Below are 21,737 nucleotides of genomic sequence, written 5' to 3' on the forward strand. Positions count from 1 at the left end.
AAGTTATTTTCTCATGGCAAGATAGGTTCTTAGAAGATGCCTTAATTCTTTCAAACCACAAGGCCATACAGTGTGAGATGCTAGATTGAATTTTTAGTAATAAGAGTTAAAGCGTCCATTTATCAAGGACCCTCTAGGTGTCAGGAACTGTATAGACATTTTACACCATAAACTCCAATCATTGCAACAGCCCCACAGAAAAGATTTTGTTGTTGTTGTTGTTCCTATTTTATAGATGAAGAAACAGGTTTTCATGGCATGGCTTACAGTGTTCCCAGAAATACAGTACTGCCTCGGATAGCAAGGGATCCTGGTCCAACATGAAATGAAAACGATGCAGAATGGCATAGTGTTTATGTTCACAGGCTTTGGAGTTAGAGAGACCGGGATTCAAATCCTATTTCTGTAGCTTACTGTAAGGACTTGTTTACTTAATTTTTCTGACCCTCTATTTTCCCATATGTAAAACTGGGATAATACATGTCAGAAAGTTTGTTTCAAGGGTTAAATAAGGTAGTGCACATGAAGAACTTTGCACTGTGTTCTGAAATATTAAGTGCTCACTAATAGTAACAAGTTATTATCACTAGTACCTCTGGGGTCATTTTCTGGCTCAATCACTGTGGCTTCTGTACTAAAAGAAAGATGGGTGGGGAGAAGAAACAATAGATATTTGTTGTTACTGGTAAATTAGCTGGACATTTCATAGGCACTCACTAGTGGCAGGAAAGGTTTGAATGTCAAATGTCCCTGTTAGATGGAAGCCACGTGGTGTGTATGACCACAGAATCTTCATGATCAGGTACAGCAATGATCTCCAGAAGGCTGGCCACTTAACACAAAACTTGAGTTGCTGCCCATATTCAATGTAGATTGTGTTACGCAGATTATGTTACATGCAAATGTGGTAGGGAACCCCACACACACTAAGAAATGGAGAGTCTTGTAGTATTACAAATCATCCACTCTTCGTTTGTTGGTTTAGCAAATCCAGACATTTTAAAAGCGTGGGTTTGCATATTTTCCCCTTCTATGCTGCTCAGGGTTCATTAAGGAAAGATGAGAGAATCTTGATACTGCATTGAATACTTTCCTTAGGGCTGTGATTCAAGCCACAGTATTGCTCACTTGTGACTTCTATTCCTTTTCTGGATTGTATTAAAGTCTCACCCATTAAAGTCTCACCCAACCCAAAGCTTTGCACTTTATTGCCCCTGCATTGTGGTCCACCCTGTACCCTTGAAATCTTTTGCATCTCAAAGTGTTGGCGTGTGCCCCAGTTATGGAGGCAGAGCGCCCTCTAGTGGTCAGCCAGGCAATGGTCCCTTCCAACCTCTACAGCATCAAGTAGGCAGGTGTTTTTCAGGTTACAATAGGGCAATTTTTCTCCTAGAAACAGCTCCAAGGGGAAGAAAATCCCTTTGTCTGAATCATCAAAGTGCTGTTTGCTTTTACACCCATCAAAATTCTTACAAACCAGTCAAAGTAGAGTACTTTTCACTAAAAGTCCTGACCGGGTCACCAGGGTCTGACAACAGCTAAATCTATCTTAATAGATTATAGGCTTTTATTATTACGACTGAGGTTTAAGATGATAAATTATAGGGGAGAGAAAAAAAGGAATTCCTTTTGGCGTCTGTTTGAAGAATCTGAGTCCTATTTCATGTTATCCAAATGTGTTATTTATCCATGGAGGGCAACAGATATATTGGAAAAATACATTTGTTCCCCTTACTTGTCTTTCTGAGTTTTATGACCTTGAGGAGAACATAAAGTCTATAACTTTATATATTTCCACATATAATTTAGAATGCACTACATGAAAGCCTGTGTCAAATGGAGGCCTGGCTCCCCTTACTAGAGATCTCTTACTGCTCTTTATGATTATAATTGTTTAACAGAGTCTAGCTTTGAAAATAAAGAACAAAATTCTTCTCTTCCATCTCCCTTGGGATGCCAAGAATTACTATGTAATATCCTTGCTATCTGCATTTACCTGGCTCTGAAAAGGACCCCATACCCCAAATCCAGTCTTTAGAATGGCAGTAATAATACCTCCTCTATAGGACTGTTGTGAAAATTACAGCTAATATAAGTGTAAGGGCTAATTTAGGTTTCTCTATGTTTCTCAGTTTAAGTTGCACTTAGTATTTCTCAACAGGGGCACAATTGACTTGTTCAGCAGGGCAGTCCTCATGGAACAGGTCTGTCTGGAGCATTGCAGGATATTAGCATCCCAGTAAGACTCCTACCCAGTCATTGTGGCAACCACAGATGCCCCACACACACTCTGCCCCAGGAGGAAGGTTCTACCCTCACTTGAAAATCACTGTATGTCTTGGCACATAGAAGGCAGCTTATTAAAGAAAGCTGCTGCTCCTTGCACCATTAGAACTACAATAGAAACACTTCACAGGTTTGCTCTGCTGAAGGAATATACCCAGGGCAGCTCAGACCCTCACCAGTGACCACAAGCAGAATCTCCCCAGCACGAGACAGGTCCCAGGACTCTTGCCACCTGGAACAGGGATGTCATAGCAAACCTGGATGACTGGTCACCAGTTTTGGGGCCTTAGCTCAGTCACGGAGCAACTCGCAGACACACACTGCCTGAGGAACAAAACCCAAGAGCATTTTCTCAGGCAAGAACCTTCAGATTCCTGGCCCCCACGTGAGCTCATTTGTTCTGATCTATGGCTAAACTTGTGGTTAGGATTTCATTCAGCCATTTAACAAACATTTATCAGCACCTGCTGTGTGCCAGACCCTTGTCCCCAGGAACCCCTGAGTGGCCTGCAATTTGTTTTCCAGCTAAGCACTTTACATAAATGATTTCATTTCATCCTCACCACATTGATGATATTATCCCCAATTTGCAGATGGGGAAAATGAGGCTTAAAAAGTTAATTGGACAGCCTCTTCAATAAGTGGTGCTGGGAAAACTGGACAGCTACATGTAAAAGAATGAAATTAGAACATTCTCTAACACCATACACAAAAATAAACTCAAAATGGATTAAAGACCAAAATGTAAGGCCAGACACTATAAAACTCTTAGAGGAAAACATAGGCAGAACACTCTTTGACATAAATTACAGTAATCTTTTTTGATCCACCTCCTAGAGTAATGAAAATAAAAACAAAAATAAACAAATTGGACCTAATTAAACTTAAAAGCTTCTGCACAGCAAAGGAAACCATCAACAAAACCAAAAGACAACCCAAAGAATGGGAGAAAGTATTTGCATATGATGCAACCAACAAGGGATTAATCTCCAAAATATATAATACAAACAGCTCATGCAGCTCAATATCAAAAAAACAAACAACCCAATCGAAAAATGGGCAGAAGATCTAAATAGACAGTTCTCCAAAAAAGACACACTGATGGCCAAAAAGCACATGAAAAGATGCTCAACATCACTAGTTATAAGAGAAATGCAAATCAAAACCACAATGAGGTATCACCTCACACAGGTCAGAATGGCCATCATCAAAAAGTCTACAAATAATAAATGCTGGAGAGAGTATGGAGGAAAAGGAACCCTCCTGTTGGTGGTAATGTAAACTGGTACAGCCACTATGGAGAACAGTATGGAGTTTCCTTAAAAAACTTAAAATAGAACTACTATATGATCCAGCAATACCAATCCCAAATATATCCAGAGAAAACCATAATTTGAAACGATATATGCACCCAAATGTTCATTGCAGCATTATTTACAATAGCCAAGACATGGAAGCAACCTAGAAGTCCATCGACAGAGGAATGGATAAAGAAGTTGTGGTATATATATACAATGGAATATTACTCAGCAATAAAAAAGAATGAAATAATGCCATTTGCAGCAACATGGATGGACCTAGAGATTATCATACTAAGTGAAGTAAGTCAGACAGAGAAAGACAAATATCATATAACACTTATATGTGGAATCTAATTTTAAAAAAAATACAAATGAACTTATGTACAAAACAGAAGCAGACTTATAGATATCAAAAACAAACTTATGGTTACCAAAAGGGAAATGTGGAGGGGAGGGATAAATCAGGAGCTTGGGATGAATATACACATACTACTATTTATAAGATAGATGACTGACGGGGACCCACAGTATAGCACAGGGAACTCTACCCTGTGATAACCTATATGAGAAAAGAACCTAAAACATAATGAATATCTGTATACGTATAGCTACATGAATCACTTGGCTATATACCTGAAACTAACACAACATTGTAAATCAACTATACTCCAATAAAATTAAAATATTAAAATTTTTTTAAATGACAATAAAAGATTTTAAAAGCAAAAAAAAAAAAGTTAATTGACTTGCCGAGAGTCATATTTTACATATAGCCCCTGCGTAGAAAGGCCACTTTCAATCTCAGGTCTGTCTGACTCTAAGTCTGTGCTCCTCCCCACCACCTCCTTGTGAATGGGACAGCCCCTGCTTGTGGAGCTCAAACACTGGGAAGGAAGATAGGATAGCAAGCAGCATGGTGAGTGCATGACAGGAGGGTATACGGGATACTGTGGGAGCAGAAAGGGGAAGAGGGAGGCTGCCCCAGCCTGTGGGGGGCACAGAAGGCTTCCTGAAAGAGATGACACCTGAGCAGAGTCTTGAAGGATGACTGGGATTGAAGTGAGGGGAGAGTGTTCCAGGCAGATGGGCCAGCATGTTCCAAGAGGGAGGGTGGCACCTTCGATGTATTAGGATTAATTTAAAGACAAGGGCAGGAATGGCAAGTGATGAGGTTAGAGGTCTCTAAAGATGCCTAACTGGTTTCTCTTCCAGAGCAGATCCTGTTGCCCAGTGAGTAACCCAGATTGTTTTCTTTTAGCCAGGGACAAGTGGTGGCCTTCAGACCCTCAGATCATATCGGAAGGGCTGTATGCGATAGCTGTCGTGCTGAGCTTCTCTCGGATCGCGTACATCCTGCCGGCCAACGAGAGTTTTGGGCCCCTGCAGATCTCCCTGGGGAGAACTGTGAAAGATATCTTCAAGTTCATGGTCATTTTCATCATGGTATTTGTGGCCTTCATGATTGGGATGTTCAATCTGTACTCCTACTACCGAGGTGCAAAGTACAACCCAGCGTTCACAACGTGAGTACCCCTTTGCTCTCTCCTGAGGGGCTCTCCGGGCTTCCCAGGGATCCTTGGCAGCCTCTTGCAAGTGTCTCCTCACAGAGACTCAGGTTTCCTTGGCATTTCTAAAGCTTAAAGGCAACTTTATTCAAGGGTGGTTTCGAGTTCAGGTTCTGGAGTTGGAAAAGCAGAAGAGCTGGGTTTAATCCTCACTTTGCCACTTACATGCTGTGTGGCCATGATCATGTTCCTTAACTTCTCTGAGACTTAGTTTCCTCATCTTTAAAATGAGGCAACTAATAATACCCGCTTAATAGGGACAGTGTGAGGATTCAATGAGCTGATTTAGCTGCCACACAGTAAATTAAATAAATGGAAGGAATTATTACTATTATGATTGGCTTAGCCTATGTTACCTAGAAAACAAAGCCCTGGGCAGGTCTTGCATGCCAATATTTCACTGGAGAGAGGGAGTTGTAATCCAAATGAAATAAGATCAAAGGAAAAAAGAAAATGGTGTGTGGGGGGAGGGAAAGCACATACAGGTTGCTGACCTGGCCACCGTCTACCAAGACATACAACTTGGTCATCACAGACTTCTACAGTGAGACATATAGTACTACATCTCAGAATAGCCCATCAGGATAGAATTAGATAATTTATCAGCCAGACCTTTCCCATCTGCTGTCTTTCATTAATCACATTCACTCCACAGGACATTAGTGTACCTACACTTCTAGGTCCGCCCCCAGAGAAGTCATATCTGCATAGCATGGGAGGTAGGTCTGCCTGTGGGCACAGGTCAGCAGCTCTCCGTGCCTGGCTGGGCAAACCAGTGCTGTGCATGGGCACCGAGCAAGTCCTGCAGCACCACGTGCCTCAGAAGCAGCAGGGAAGGCCTAGGTGAGGGAGGCAAGAGGCATGCGGTGTGACCGAGAGGCAAGGCACTGTCAGGCCGACTGACTTGGGGGTCCAGAAGGAGCTGCTGCAGGCAGAGCAAGCAATGCCAAGGCCTCCCCCACGGGGTGGTGTCGGAGCTCACTGAGCCTATGTCCACAAAGACCTGGAGCTCCTCCCCTCTAGGGGACGCCAGGAGGTCTCCTGGAGGGCCATCAGTAGCACTGAGCAGTGGTCTAGTAGAAGAATTTGGCAAATCTGAGTTTACACTGGCATAGGCATTTCGTAGCTAATGACCTTAAGCCAGGTCACTTGATTGATTTGAGCCTCACCAGGCAAGATGGAAATAAGACTTCCCACCCTTGCTCATAAATACCTTCACAAATAAACGAAGCGATTCTATAAAGAAGCGTTTCCAGTCCAGGTCCTGCCCCAGGCTCACCTGGTCCCAGAACTGCTCCCTGCCTTCATCAGGCTCCCGCCCAGAGTCTTGAGGGAAGGACGGTCAGATGTCCAGCCACAAGCATGGCAGCTGGAACCAACAGGGCTAAACACTTGCGGACACTGGTCCCCAAGAACCCTTGAGCGGCCTGGAATTTATTTTCCAGCCAGTGACAGTGGCGGAGCTGCACCGTGCAGACTCCTTGAGCAGGTCCCACCTTGCAAGGGGCCTCCACTTGACCCTTCTTCCAGAGAAATCACCCTTCAAGGGACGGTCCATGACTCGAAGAACGCAGACCAAGTGCGATGGACCCTGCGGCCCTCAGCTCAGAACCGTGGACAGCACTGCCCCGCCCGAGGAGAATTGCCCAGAAGGGTGGGCCTCTGGTGCTGCTGAAGCGCAAAAGCTGTTACTCTCGGAGGCAAAGAAGTAGTTTGTGTTCACAGAGAACAGGTGCCTGGCCCAGCGCTGAGAAATGCACCCGAGGGGTGCCTAGCTCTGTGTCTCAGCACACCACACGCCCCCGGCTCAGGCAGACTAGGTTTCAGTCTGAGCTCTCCTCTTACTGGCTGTGTGACCTTGGGCAAGTGCTTAACGCCCCTGGGCATTCATGTCCCCAGCTCTGAAGTGAGAATACCAAGATGGCCAGCTTCACAGGATTGTTGTAAGGATCCAAAAAGAAGAAATCAGATTGAATATAGTGCTTGGCATATAATGAGCCTTCAATGAATAACAGTGATCATAATGGAAACGATGAGTAATAAGGAGGAGGGGGCAGGATGAGCTGTAAGAAAGGACACCTGGGGACCGACTGGCTCTATGGGACCTTTCTGGACAGGGGCCTAGCCTACCAACTGTTCACCACATCAGGCCAAGTGCATTAGTGGATCAGTTTGACTATTTATAGCACTCCAACACTCAGTGATTAACTGTTGAAGGAATGAAATAAGCTTGAATCACCCAAAAGCAAATTTGCTCTGGATCTGCTAGGGGCAAAGCTAACTGTACTCAGTGTGGGATGCATTGTTTATTGATGTCAAGTCAAGATGTCAGTCAATACACAGAGACTCTCACCCTCTGTGGTCAGGCCCTGATGTCCCTCGTGTTTCCAGTCTAGCACGATGTCTTGTACATAGCATTGCTCACTAAATGCTTCGTAAGCAAGAATGAGGGAATCAACAGGAGAAAGGAAGCCAGATTCGAGGCAGTAGGATAAGCAGTTGACTGGGAATCTGACCATGAGGACCTCTGTCCCATTTCTCCTGCCCTGGGTGTTCTGTGCAATCCCCCTTCGCTCCCCCTACAAGGAGGTTGTACTGTCAGCCCACAGTCCCTCCGAAAGTTGGTAGCACGACACGTGAAAAATGAAAAAGGGCATGACTTAAGAGCAGGGCTGTCCAGGCCACAGTTCTCAGCTGGACACAGCACAGCCAATCTATAAAGGGAGTCTCTGGGATCAGGAAAAGTCATGGGGAAAGGTAACAGCAAGAGGAAGGGCCAAAGCAATTGGCTTGTCCCATTGCTGGGAACTGAATGGAGCTTTCTAGACGTGAGAAACCCAACCAAAGAGGATTCAGGCTCTCCAGGATGGGCAAGGGAGAGAAAAAGGCGTGGCCGAAGCAAGCACAGTAAAGAAAGGACAGGATATTTATCGCATTGGCAACTCCTAAAATGGGATGTGAAGCTGTGAATAGGGTTTGATTGAACAGGAAAACAGTCAACAGAGCAGTGAAGTGGAGAGGAAAGAATGGATTTTTGTAAATGTCATCTCTTACCTTTTGACTGCTCTCTGGAGCGTATCGCACCCCCCCCCCAGAGATCTTCTTTGATAAGCAAAAAGCCACATGAGGATAAAGGATTCTCGTGCTTCAGGGGGACTCAGAGCTATTCTGAGTGCCAGCAACGCTGATGATAAAGTCCAATGACTCCCTTGGAGAATGCCTCATAACAGCCCACACCCAGGCCACCCTGCCCAGCTCAGGATCATCCCTTTGGCCCACCCCCAGGGCGCCCTCTGTCTGTGTGTGGAATTTATAGCTTTAGGGTAAGATGGTCCTCTCAACTGCTTCTATAGAGTCAGAAGACTCAATGCTACAGAAAGGAAATTTGGGCTGGAGCACACTGCGGGTACCCTTCCCCTATCTTTGCCCCCCTCAACCCCACCCCAGCCATGTTCAAGGACAGCTTGGGTCCCTAAGGGAGTCCACTTTGAAAGTCAGCTGTTAGGAACCAACAGACAGCTGTCTCACAGGAGCCCTGTTCACCTAGGGGTGTGGGCCCAGGCCAGCTCACAAAAGCCAGTCCCACCCGCATCCCCCTCAGTTATAGTCCTGTCCCAAATGGGAGGGGGAGAGACGTCCTGGGACAAAAGGAAAGAGAAGAAGAAGGTTTCTCCACCAGCAACAGACCCACAACCCTCAGCCAAGCCCTGCCCTAACCTCCAGTGTGTTCCAGTTCCAGAAGCACTGTACCTCCCTCCCCACCCCCAAATTCCCATCCCATCCACCTGGCAGACCTCAGTGAGGGGAGGTAGAGGAAAACAGACAGATTGAACTAATTCTGCCCAAGGTATGAATAAACACACAGTATGATCAGTCTTCACTGAGACCAGTGTTTCTCAGACCACACCGGAATCATCCGGGGAGATGGCTAAACCTGAGTCTTCCCGGAACCCACCCCTTAGAGAGCCTGGTTACCGCCTTTCCAGGTAGGCCTAGAAGTCAGCACAAACAATCCACTGGGGGATTCTGATATAGGTGGTCTTGGGACCACACAGTGAGAAATGCTGATCTGATTCTACCTCATCATTACTCAGATGGGGAGATAGACCACGCTCAGCTCTGCGCACTGAAAAACAAAAAGAGCTTGTTAACCTAAGTGAGTGTGTTATTGATAGGATTTCAAGCTCAGTGCAGTCAGAATATGTAGCCAGATTCCAGCGGAGAGCATGGTCTGCAGTCAAATCCTAGGAGCAGTTAGGAGGCAACTTTCCAGCCTCCTCTCCCTTCAGAACCAAAGGTCTGGTTATGTTTCACAGCTGCTTCAGTGTCGGGGGCTGGCGTGAAGGGAGGAGCAGGAGAAGGGGCACGTGTGCGCACAGGTTATTGGGTGGTGAGCTGGGCCTGCCTGCGCATGGCAGATGGGCACCAGCTGGCAGCTCATTGTCTCTAAGTCACTTCTATTAGAAACTGCAAATGACCAGAGGTGAGGAGGAGAAGGTGTGCAGACCAGTTTTATGCTCCCAGAGTATACAATCTAAGTGTCCTGAGACGGGCGTAAGGAAGTGGAGGTGAAATCGCCTGAAAATGCATTTTCTTTCAAAAAGTCTTAAAGTTCTCAGTTCCAACTGTTAGAAATTTTGTTCTTATTGGGAACATACCTTTGATTTTTATCATGGAAGTCAGTAGACAAATAGGATTTTCTTTTTGCAGTTTTGTTTTGCGGCCACCTTTGCTGGAATGCACATGTTCCATAGGCAAAGGCTTTCTGCTTAGAGATCATATGGAAACCTTGAGGTCCAGCACTCTAGTTTCAGTGTTGGAAGAACAGAGACAAAAATCCTTGGCTCACTAATGAAATACAGCTGGGTGAGATGTGTAGGAAAAGGGTGGCCTTCCCTATACTCGTCATGTCCTGACCATGACAGGACAGGTACACAAAGAAGAATGGGAGGGGCTGGGGGCAATGAGGGGACCCAGAGCAGGGAAGTGAAGGGCTCTCTAACATAACCCAGGATAGGCTCCTGGTCTTCTCTTTGGGTGAACTTGGCCTCCCCCACTTAAGTTTGACTGGAGATTAAATGTAGGCCCTGGGCTTCCCTGGTGGCTCAGTGGTTAAGAATCTGCCTGCCAATGCAGGGTACACGGGTTCAAGCCCTGGTCCAGGAAGATCCCACATGCCGCGGAGCAACTAAGCCCGTGCGCCACAGATACTGAGCCTGCGCTCTAGAGCCTGCAAGCCACAACTACTGAGCCCGCATGCTACAACTACTGAAGCCCGTGCACCTAGAGCCCGTGCTCCGCAACAAGAGAAGCCACCACAATGAGAAGCCTGTGCACCGCAACGCTCATCACAACTAGAGAAAGCCGGTGTGCAGCAACGAAGACCCTACTCAGCCAAAAATAAATTCAAAAAAAAAAAAAAAAATGTAGGCCCTGACCCTCAAAAGATGATCCCAGTCAATCTTTTCTACAGGCTGTTGTGGAGTCAGCTTCATAGCATAGCCGGGTTGAGACCTTGCTAATCAAAAAATACCTCTCTTAAGGTTATTCTGTTCCCCAGGAATCATTTTAATGGAAGGAACTTCAGCAGTGCTAGGCAAAATTAGAAGCTTCTATTTTCCATGACAGTCATGGGAAATTTCCATACCCTACGGAGAGACTCATATGCACACCAGGGGCAGAAGGCACTGACTCAGCTCCACCCACCTCAGTGGGGCTGCAGGAAAGCCAGTTCCTCCTTCCAGTGAACCTGGAGATGGGCACTGGGGCTGAGGCAGAGGCTCCTTGAGACTCTGCCCACACATACACCACCCCAGGACCACCGCACCACCCTGCTGTTGAACAGCTCATGACAGACACATGATCTGCCCTCTCGTTTAATCCACACAACAATGGAATGACATAGATACTACTACCAAGAACCTGAAGCTCCGTGAGATATTGGACTTGCCCAAGACCACAGAGCCAAAAGAGGATGTGAACCCAGATCTGCACGGCTCCAAGCCCGTCCTCCACCTTTTTACCTGAAATTCCCCCACTCCCATACCAGGGCCTATGCTCTCTAAGGTAGAAGCTGAGTGCCTTTAAAAGTTGGGTCGGGCTTCCCTGGTGGTGCAGTGGTTGAGAATCTGCCTGCTAATGAGGGGACACGGGTTCGAGCCCTGGTCTGGGAAGATCCCACATGCCGCGGAGTAACTAGACCTGTGAGCCACAACTACTGAGCCTGTGCGTCTGGAGCCTGTGCTCCGCAACAAGAGAGGCCACGATAGTGAGAGGCCCGCGCACCGCGATGAAGAGTGGCCCCCGCTTGCCACAACTAGAGAAAGCCCTCGCACAGAAACGAAGACCCAACACAGCCAAAAATAAATAAATAAATTTAAAAAAGTCAATTCATTTAAAAAAAAAAAAAAAAGTTGGGTCACTTTCCTGTGACACTAAATTCTAAAGAATAGCATACTAAATTCAGATTTTGATTATCATTGAGAACCTGATGATTCTATATCTCAACTCTCAATAATCAGCCTGTGATTGTCCCCTGGGTAAAGCAGGTTTCTTTTCCAAAGTGTGCTCATTCATTTGACAAACATTATGAAGCAGCTACTCCATGCCAAGTTCTGTTTGGCCCTGGGGTCATAGAGATCAATAAGACAATCTTCCCATTCCGTCCCTGAGGAACGCATAGACAAGTAGGGAATTCCAAAAAAAAAGGGGGGGGCGGTACATCAGTTATTTTACACCATGTGATCATCATCAAAGGGTACTTGGGCAGCTCAGTGAGGAGGAAGCACTGAACTCTGCCTGGCAGGGTCAGGGAAGGCTTCATGGAGGGGGTGACCCTAAACGGAGAGTCTTGGAGGAGGGTGAGGAGGGCATTCCAGCCTGTTTAAGGTAAAGGAGCAGGGCATTTTTAAGTGAAGGAGAAAGCAGCTGCCTCATTGCCCAGATATGGATTTGTTCAGATGTTTCAATGCCTCATAATACGTGAAAATTTTCTTAACAACAACAAACGCCGCTTCCAGTGGCAGGGTCTGGGGAAGGTACAACAAACACCATGTCTGGTCACAATGGTGGCAGGAAGAAGCCCCTAAAGCAGCCCAAGAAACAGACCAAGAAGTTGGATGAGATAAGGTATTCATGCAGAAACAGAAAGAGGAACGGAAGAAACTCTAGGAGCTAAAAGCAAAGGCTGAGGGGAAAGCCCCATGGCCAAGGTGCAGGTAAGAAATCTGCCCAAAAGTCAGCTCTTCCTTGTGCCTGAGGCCATGGTGATCCTTATCCCTTTCCTGTTTAAACATCTGGATTCCCTGCCATAACATCTGTTGCCACCTGTAGCTGGAATGAAGTGTTGTCTTAGAGCTTATGGTACATTTAAGACTAAACTTTTGTAAAAAGAAGAAAAAAAAAATAGGCAAGCAGGTGAGAGTTTAGGGAATGGCAGAAAATTCAATCAGATAATCCAGCAGGAGCCAAATTGTGAAGGTCTTTTAAGTAAGTGCCAATAGGGTGCTAGAGTCTCCAATGAGGCCTTTTTAAAAGAGGAAGCATGGTCGGATCTGCCCTCAGCAAGAACGCTGCGGCAATGGTGCGAAGGATGGGTTGGAAGGGATGGGAGGGGATGGGAGGGGATGCCCGAGCTTGGTGCTGGGGGTTTTATGATGAGTAGAAGCAGTCGGGATTCCTCCCCTCATGGAACTTGCAGACTGGTTGGGAAGACAGATATTAATCAAATAGTCACAGGAATGAGGGCTTGCTTACAAATGAGCAAATGTTGTGAAGGAAATGCAGCTCCAAAGGGAGCTGATAGATCCATGAAGAGGCTGTGGACAGGGGATGGAGAAGGAGGCTGAGGAGGTTAGAGTGGATGAACCACGGTGACTGCCTGCACGTGGCGGGGGGTGGGGAGGGGGGGAGAAGGAGGATGTTCCCCAGGTTTTGACATCGGTAAGGCCCTAAAAGGATGTGGGGAGGGTATCAAGGAGAGCATGATGGGGAAGAGGGCAAGGTCCCAGTGATCCAGGAAAGATATAGGGGCCTTGGCCTTCCTCAGGACCCATACCCAGCAGAGCTGAAGTCAAACACTCAGATCTACCTCCCAGAAGCATGGGTGAAGTGGTCCATATCCTAAAGGACTGCAGGAGCAGTGGGGCCTTAAAGAGGGCCCATCCTCAGCACCAAGGGACAAGCAGAGACTTGCTGAAGGGGTGCATGGGGCCCTTAAGCTAAAAATGCCATGCTGTGTTTTACCAACAGAAGAGCCTGAGACTTCCCTGGCCCAAGGAAGGGAGAAAAGGGAGATGGTCAGGTGAGCCATACAGGCCCAGAAACATCCAGAAGGGAGTGATGAGCCAGAGGGGCCTTCTGACAGCAAAGGGCCACAGCCCCAACAAGGATCCACCTGCAGAGGAGGTCCCACTAGGGCAGCCAAGGCTGGATTATACTGTCTGCCCTCATAAAACTCACTATAACCAATGGCCAGTTAAGAGAAATCAGCACAGCATCATGGGACCGTGGCCTCTGCCGTGTGCTTTGTGCTGAGCATGCTGAATGTGTTTGCAGGTGCGAATGTGGAATGGAGTCAGCCTCCTGGGCTTTAATGAGGAGAGATTTTCCCAGGATCCTGGGTCCGTGTTGAAATATGGGCATCCCTGATACACAAGCATTATCATCATACTTTATCATATTTGAAAGTTATAATCTCACCTTTCATCTTATGAATTCAAGTTAGGCATAAGGGTTTGGGGGGAATGAGAGAACGCTTTATACCCATTTTCATGTGGAGAAACTAGCACAGAGAGGTCTAAGACTTGATGGAGGAGATGGCAGTGGTCAATGCTGGGGCCCAGGTCAGGCTCATAGAGGCTGGGCATCTGGAAACGACCTTTATGTGTCAAAAAGATAGTTTGGGTCTAATGTAAATTCTTATCTTCACATAATTCTCCAATAAGTGATAAAAATATAGATCTTTCCCTGAGCTACTTTAGAATGATTATACCTATTATAGCAGACATTCTACTATCATATAATGTTTATTTATACCCTCTCCTCATGTTTATTCATGACATGAATTTTAAAAGCCTGGTACCTTTGCACTTCTGGAATAGGCTGAAAGCCCACAAAGTTTTGAGGAAAAAGACCTGATGGTACATAGAAAATGTGCTCTTTTGGATGAGGCCTTCACAGCATATTTGCAGGCACTCCCCTCTATCTTATCCTTAAGGGACTCAAGTCCTCTGTCTTATTCTCAGACTGACTGTAGCATCTTAAACGGGGAAATTCTGACCTTTTATTCACTAAAATTCAATTCTAGGATGGGAATAAGGTTTAAACTGTCATTCTTCAAAGTGACAGTGACAGGAAACTGGACTGTCCAGGGTTCGCTCTAGAATATTAACAGAAAAACAGCTGTTAAGTGGGTCTGAGGCAAGCTAAGACCACATCACTCCATGCCTCTGTTTCCTAGCTTCAACCATTCATTGACAAAAGATGTTTCCTGAGCCCCCACTGTGAGCCACACATTGTTCTGGGCACTGATGGCAGAGCCATGAGCAAGTCATGACCTTGTGGAGGTCACAATGCTCCGTGAATGGGAAAAGAGGGAAAAGAGGCAAAATAATAATGATGATGATGATGATGATGATAAACAAATAGACAAATAAGAACATTTTAGGTTAAGTGCTGACAGCTAGGAAGGAAATAAAATTGTCATGCAAAAGAATAATTAGAAAAGGACCTCCTTCAGACATGGTCGGAGAAGGTTGACCTGACCATGTGACAATTAAGTTTAAAGTCTAACGGATGAGGAGAATGAGGAGGGGCCATGTGGAGAGAAGGGGGAAGGGCACTCCAGGCAGAGGGGCAGGGGCACAGCACCCCGAGTGAGGGGCGAGCCAGAGTGAGGTCAGGGGAGCCTTGGCTGGGTGACTAGGTTTGACTGTTAGCCTATGGAAAGCTGCTAAAAGAGAGAGGCAGGATCTGATTCATATTTTTAAAGGATTATTCTGAGAATTGATGGTAGGGTATGAGAGTCTTTCAGGCACTGTGCCAGGCAGTGTTTTATGCACCTCACAAACATTCTGTTAACTTATTTAATCCTCACGACAAGCCTGTGAAGTAGAGATTATTGTTTTCCCATTCTGCAGCTAGAAAAAAAGAGGCACAGCGAGGCAAAGTTATTTAGCAAAAGGCTCACAGTTAAACCCAGAACCTGTACTCTGCTTTACAACAGCCTCATCTCAACACTGGGATCAGGAACAGGGAGCCAAAATATGCAACGGGGACTCATTCATTCAAAGGACAATGAACTTATTTAGCACCTTCAGTGTGCCAGGTTCTGCACTAGGTTTGGGGTTTCAAGGGGGAAGAAAACATAGCTCTGCCCTCAAGGAGCAACCGGGCTATCAGGGGGAGAGTTGGACCCTCAGTGTGAATAAATCCGGGCTTTGTGCATCCCAGTTCCTTGGCCCTGATTCTGGGGCCAGACTCTTCTACTTCTGGACCGTCTAAATCACGCCTCATTTAGGGCCCAGGATAAACCAAGAGGTGATTCAGAGGACCATGGCAGGGGTGAGGTCCAGACTTCCTCAGGCATTGGACGCTCTTGCCCTGACTGCCCTCAAGGCTGGTCCAACTGCTCTCAGTCTCCAGGTCTGGGTATTAGAGAAGCAGAGCACTGGTGCGGGGGTCTTTCTAGATTCCAAGCACCTTCTAGCAGTCCCCACTGGGATGGCAAGTGAGCATTGTTTCCGCTTCAGCAGAACTCTAGCTCAAGGCTAGCTATTGTCTTTGAACTTGAGAAAACGGCCTTTCAGGAGCTGAGCCTCCTGCTTAATTTGAGGCTGCTACTTGCAGATTTGGGTAGGTAACCCTGAACTGAACTGTTCGGGGTGGCGGGCAGAGTTCCATGACACTGAGGGGAGGGCCTCATGGCATCCTGAAGCAGCAGCAATTTCCATAACAATTCCCCCAAACCCTCGCCTCGTTAATCCGTTTGTTCTCTGAGGCCCATACACAACTGCCTCTTCAGACAACCTGTTATTAAAGTCCTGTTATCCAGGCGAGACAGACCTGGTAGAGAACGGATTACCTTGTTCCTGCCTTCTGCATGATAAGTCTGCCCCAACCTTCCCACACACACACACCCCCGCCGGGTAAGAAGAGGGTGAATCATGGTCTATTCAACATCACTCTCAGGCACTTTTTCCCCTTTGACTTCATTAGGAGCAGTTCTTATGCTAGGGTGGCCTATTGATGAAACCTCAGCCCCTTCCACTGCAAGGCAGAAGTCAAACAGTCAAAGACAGCACAGGCTGGAGAAATCAGAAAGGGGATTTGCATGAAATCAAGGGTTGGTGATGATCCTTGCAGATAGGAAGGAAAACGGGCCTTGTTCAGAAAAGTCAGTATGCAGCTGAATTGTTAACTCCATTCAGCCCTCTGTGGAGGCACCTGAAGGTTGATGGGGTTGTATGAGTTCCTGGGTAGGGCAAGGCGACCGGAGCATCCTTGCCCACAGCCTTGTAGCACTGGCTCACACTAGTGCGCTTGCTTTAGACTGGGACCTCCACAGAGACAAACAAGTCCTGTGCCCCCTGCATCCTGCTCTGTATGGTGCCTGGCACATAGTTGGAGTTCAGTGAAAGTTTGGCAAATAAACACATGAATAAAAATAATAGGTACCATTTATTGGACTCTTACTATACACTTTAAATGGGTTGCTCCATTTAATCTCCACAGCAACTTAATAATAAGGTACCATTATCGCTTTCATAGATAAGCAAACTGAGGCTCAAGCAGATTTTGTAACATGCCCAAGCTCACACAGCCGGTACATGATGGGGCTGGGATTTGAACCAGGCATGCACCTTTGCTTTCTTACTCCTCCGGCTATCTCTGTGAAGATTCCTGTGACTGACACAATTGGAGGAATCTGTGGCAAACTTGGTAGAGAGCCAGAGTGGGTGGGAGGAGGATATGGAACCAGCAGCCACCATGCCTATCAGTAAAGAACCTCAAATTTAGCCTAGAGACCAGCTATCTGACAGTGGGGACTTTTCGTGAGACAAGTGGCTTCACGGTGAATATCATCTACGTCAACTGCAAGATACTTTCTTCTTGAAAGACAGTCCCAGACCTCTGCAGTGACTGGTCTTCTGCACCATGCCCTGTATCCCATAGCTCCTGAAAATTATAGGTGATGACTGGTACATGACTCAGAGAGCATCATTACCTCACAAGACATTGGGGCTCGCTCCAGTGCCCAAGCTCTTGGGATGAGGAATGTACTACTCACTCCTCTCCAAGGCCAGCCTTCTCTCTAAGCATATATTATTATAGGTTTCCAAGGTCAATGTAACACAATGCAGTGAGGACACGTTTCACTTATTTCCCACTACATATTAAACCAGAAGACACCACTAACCTGACCTATCAAGTTACTTGTGGAGCTCTTGTCACCACAAAAAGCATCAAGTTTTCCTGAAAGATTTTGTCCTCCTTTTATTTTTCAACAAGGATGTCTGTCATTTCATATTGATTTATAAGAGCTCTTTATGTAAGAAAGACATCATCCATTGTCATATGTGTTGCAAATATAAATCCTTTCCTCAGTCTTTTGCCTTATATTTTTACTTAATATGTTTTCAATATCTACAAGTAAAGTTTTATGTGAGCATATCTTTCAAACTTTCCCTCTGTAGTTTTGAAACCTCTCCCAGGCCAAGATTATATAACTACTAATATTTTATTCTGGCTTTGACTATGTAATTTTTAAACATTAAATGCTTCAATTCCATTTAGAATTTATTTAGTTATATGGTTTGAGCTATGGATAAAATAGTGTATTGCTTACCACTTAGGCCAGCTAACTGGACATAAACTCAGCCCATAATGTCCCCTCTGAGAAACAACAACAACAGCAAAAATAGTCTATTCAGTTAGTCCACTGAAAGTTCATGTCACGGGGCGTGAGTACAAATGAAAGTCCCAAGAGACCCCAATAGTGAATCTAGCCATTGTGGATGATCCAAGACAATGAACCCAGCTTTTCCTTAAAGGAAGTCTTTGTTACTGCAACTCATTTTGCCCCATGATAAGAGGAAGCAAGGGCTATAGACACTCCCTAAAGAACTTAGAAGAGTTTGTTAAAAAGGCACAGTTTGGCTAAGATCCCTTCCTGCCCAGCCTGATGCAGAGATTATTGCTTTGGAGGGGGGTTACTTCCACTCAGGCAATCCCAGTGAGTCTGGGCCACTTGTAATTAGATTCTCCTGGAGGTCATGACCAAATTCAATTCCAGAGGTGAATCCTGAAGCTATGGAATAGAAATGAAACAGGTGTGCAGACTGTCTGATGCCCAGACAACAAACTGAACAGATCAGCATTCCAAGCCTTGGGGGTGGAGGTGGGGTGTTAGAGGAGGGGCAAAGGTATAGGTTTAGGGATCTGTAAATATTCTTCTTTTACTGGAACACATACTGCTTAGTGGGCTGGTTCTGTCCCCTCCAGATTATTAACACAGAATGCCTAAGGGAAGGCACCAGGGATAAATCACAGCTTAGTAACAAAATTCATAGCAAGAAGCAAATGAGAACAAAACGCATGCCGAATCTAGGCCATTTTCCCTATTCAAAATGCAGAAGGTTTTCCCTGGATGTGTTCTAGAATTGCTTAGACTTGCTTGCTTCATTTATGTCAGCCAAAGGTTTGTGGGGTTTTCCAAGGTAAGAAAGGGAAAATGAATTTCTGTTAAGTGTCCCTCAGTTGGATGTATTATCCACTTCTTAAGTTGTTCCTGGTAAGTACATTATCCTGGACCAGTATCTGTCTGCCCAGCCCCTCCCTTGGACAGCGTGTCCTCTGGTTTTCACCTGACCCTGCTAGGAAGGGACCAAGTGTCAGAGAAATTATGTTCTGCCATCTCCTTTCAGTTTTGATTTGGGGCTTATTGAGTGGTTTTAGATTCTCTCTGCCACTGTTCCCTTCCACTAGGGTGATAAACGAAAGATTGCTTCTTAATGGAAGGCAATACCTGCAGTGAATCATGCCCACTCATTGAATGGCATCTTTTTCACACAACAGGGGTGCTGCATCTCATGTGAGGAAACAGTTTTCCCCCTTTCTCAGAATAGCATCAGGAGCTGGAGCTCTAAAATAATAGCTCGATATCCAGTCTTTATTTCTAAACCCCTAACTAAATTCCTGCTTACTAAAACTAAGATAAATTAAATATTCCAAACTCACAGATTTAAAAGAAAACAAAAACAAATAATGACAACAAAAACTCAGTTCAGTGTTCAGTTTTCAGACTCTGAGATGCACAGGGAATGAGCAAACAGCTGGCTAGACACACACACTCACACATACACACACACGTACACACACACATGTACACACTCACACACACATGTACACACACACACACGTGTACTCTCTCTCACACAGGAGAGCTAAAGATTCATGCAAGTCAGTGTTGCACTTTTAGCCAAAGGGACAAGTACTAGTATTTTTGTACATCTTGTCAAATAAATGCCAATCCTTAAAAAACGCTGATTTTTCTCCCGAGATCTAGCTAATCCTGGCCATTTGTGGGTAAGTGCTAAAAATCTGAAATGTTAAAGAGAAAAAAGAAAGTGCTTTCTCATAATAGGACCCAAACTCTGGATGCAAACTAAAAGCCCTGCACTTAATCATTCAGATATTATCACACGCAGGCATGTTCTAAACCACCCAACCAAAATCCAGCTTTCTAATTGAATTCTGTGTCACAAACCTGATATAGGGTCAGAGCCACAAAGTATAGACTGTGAAACGTGCTTGGACCTTACTCTTAAAACCAGTGTATTTGGTGACTTGATAATCTCAAGTGTCAAAGAGCAGTGTCCTAAAAGCCAGCTCTTCCCTGGGCGGCCCTTACAGTACATGCAGTGTCTACCTTGAGTGAGCTGCAGGGTGAGGTTTGGGCAGTTACCTGGTGAATTTGATCAACATGGACACATCAGACTCATCACTCTCATTCCTGAAAATTCATCCCCAGTTTAGAGCACCCGATATATGTGGCTGGAGCCAGGATGGTGGTAAAGCATAGTGGTTAGAAGGACCTGCTTTTGAAAACCTCTGACATGCCTGGATTTGCACCCACTTGCCAGCTGAGTGCTCCTGGGAAAGGCACGGAAGGCTCTGAGCATCAGTACTTCCATCTGTCAAATGGAGGGAATAAGCCAGCCCACCACAGAGGTGGTCACGGGGCTTAAGGGTGCTGCCCTGTGTCAAATGCCCAGCAAGCCCCAGTCGCCAATGTTGCTGGCTCCATTAGCGAACACCATCCTCTTCCCTCTCCTGTGGGGCTGGGTAGTCTGAGAAAAGACACTCAAGAGACTATTGAAGGAAGAGTGTGCTTTCTGAAGCTAATAACCTACACGGACAAACATTTGCCCTGGTGGTTAATTTTAAATGTTTAAGTAATTGCAACAAGATAAAAACTGATGCTGCCTATGTTTTCCTCTAAGAGTTTGATAGTGTCTGGCCTTACACTTAGGTCTTTAATCCATTTTGAGTTAGAGTCTGTCATACAGAGTGAAGTAAGTCAGAAAGAGAAAAACAAATACAGTATGCTAACATATATATGGAATCTAAGGAAAAAAAAAAAAGGTCATGAAGAACCTAGGGGCAAGACGGGAATAAAGACACCTACTAGAGAATGGACTTGAGGATATGGGGAGTGGGAGGGGTGAGATGTGACAGGGTGAGAGAGTGTCATGGACATATATACACTACCAAATGTAAAACAGATAGCTAGTGGGAAGCAGCTGCATGGCACAGGGAGATCAGCTCGGTGCTTTGTGACCACCTGGAGGGGTGGGATGGGGAGGGTGGGAGGGAGGGAGATGCAAGAGGGAAGACATATGGGAACATATGTATATGTATAACTGATTCACTCTGTTATAAAGCAGAAACTAACACACCATTGTAAAGCAATTATACTCCAATAAAGAGGTTTAAAAAAAAAAACTGATGCTGCAGCCGATAGTCCCAATAAAAGGGTTGAATGGAAAAGAAAGAGTCTACCCTTTATCATGGTCTTTCAAAGTCTTCTTAGAAACCTGAATATCTCATGACTTCAGAGTACAGATACCAGCTAGCAGCCCCAGCCCTACTCCAGGGTAACCACTGATGCCTGGGTAGTGGCAACTCTCCTGTGAGAAGTGTCAGCAGATGCAAACCGCCTGAGAGGACTGTCTGTTTCCTTGTAGGGTTGAAGAAAGCTTCAAAACCTTATTTTGGTCCATCTTTGGCTTGTCTGAAGTGATCTCGGTGGTGCTGAAATATGACCACAAATTCATCGAGAACATTGGCTACGTTCTCTATGGCGTTTATAACGTCACCATGGTGGTCGTGCTGCTCAACATGCTTATAGCCATGATCAACAACTCGTATCAGGAAATTGAGGTAAGACCAGTTAACTGAAAATGCTCTCTCTCCCCGGGTTTAATTTGCATTGTTGTTTTCAGCAATGAGGGTAATGACGTCAGAAGCTCGTGTGTTATTAAATGTGAAGCCAGAATAGCAAACAACAGGCATTTTCCCTGGA

The 21,737-nt window shown here is 45.6% G+C and overlaps 1 protein-coding gene across 1 annotated transcript in view; it reads left to right on the forward strand.

Annotated features, from left to right (window-relative positions):
* Window positions 1–21,737, forward strand: part of LOC309657329 (short transient receptor potential channel 7) — a 59,479-nt gene that overhangs the window by 18,268 nt on the left and 19,474 nt on the right. Inside the window, exons 3-4 of the mRNA XM_082454616.1 lie at window positions 4,846–5,110; window positions 21,400–21,595. Coding sequence (XP_082310742.1) covers window positions 4,846–5,110; window positions 21,400–21,595 — 461 coding nt within the window. The remainder of the gene's footprint in view (window positions 1–4,845; window positions 5,111–21,399; window positions 21,596–21,737) is intronic.

The sequence above is a fragment of the Balaenoptera physalus genome (assembly GCF_965194825.1).
Source record: "Balaenoptera physalus genome assembly, chromosome: 3".
Taxonomy (NCBI): Eukaryota; Metazoa; Chordata; class Mammalia; order Artiodactyla; family Balaenopteridae; genus Balaenoptera; species Balaenoptera physalus.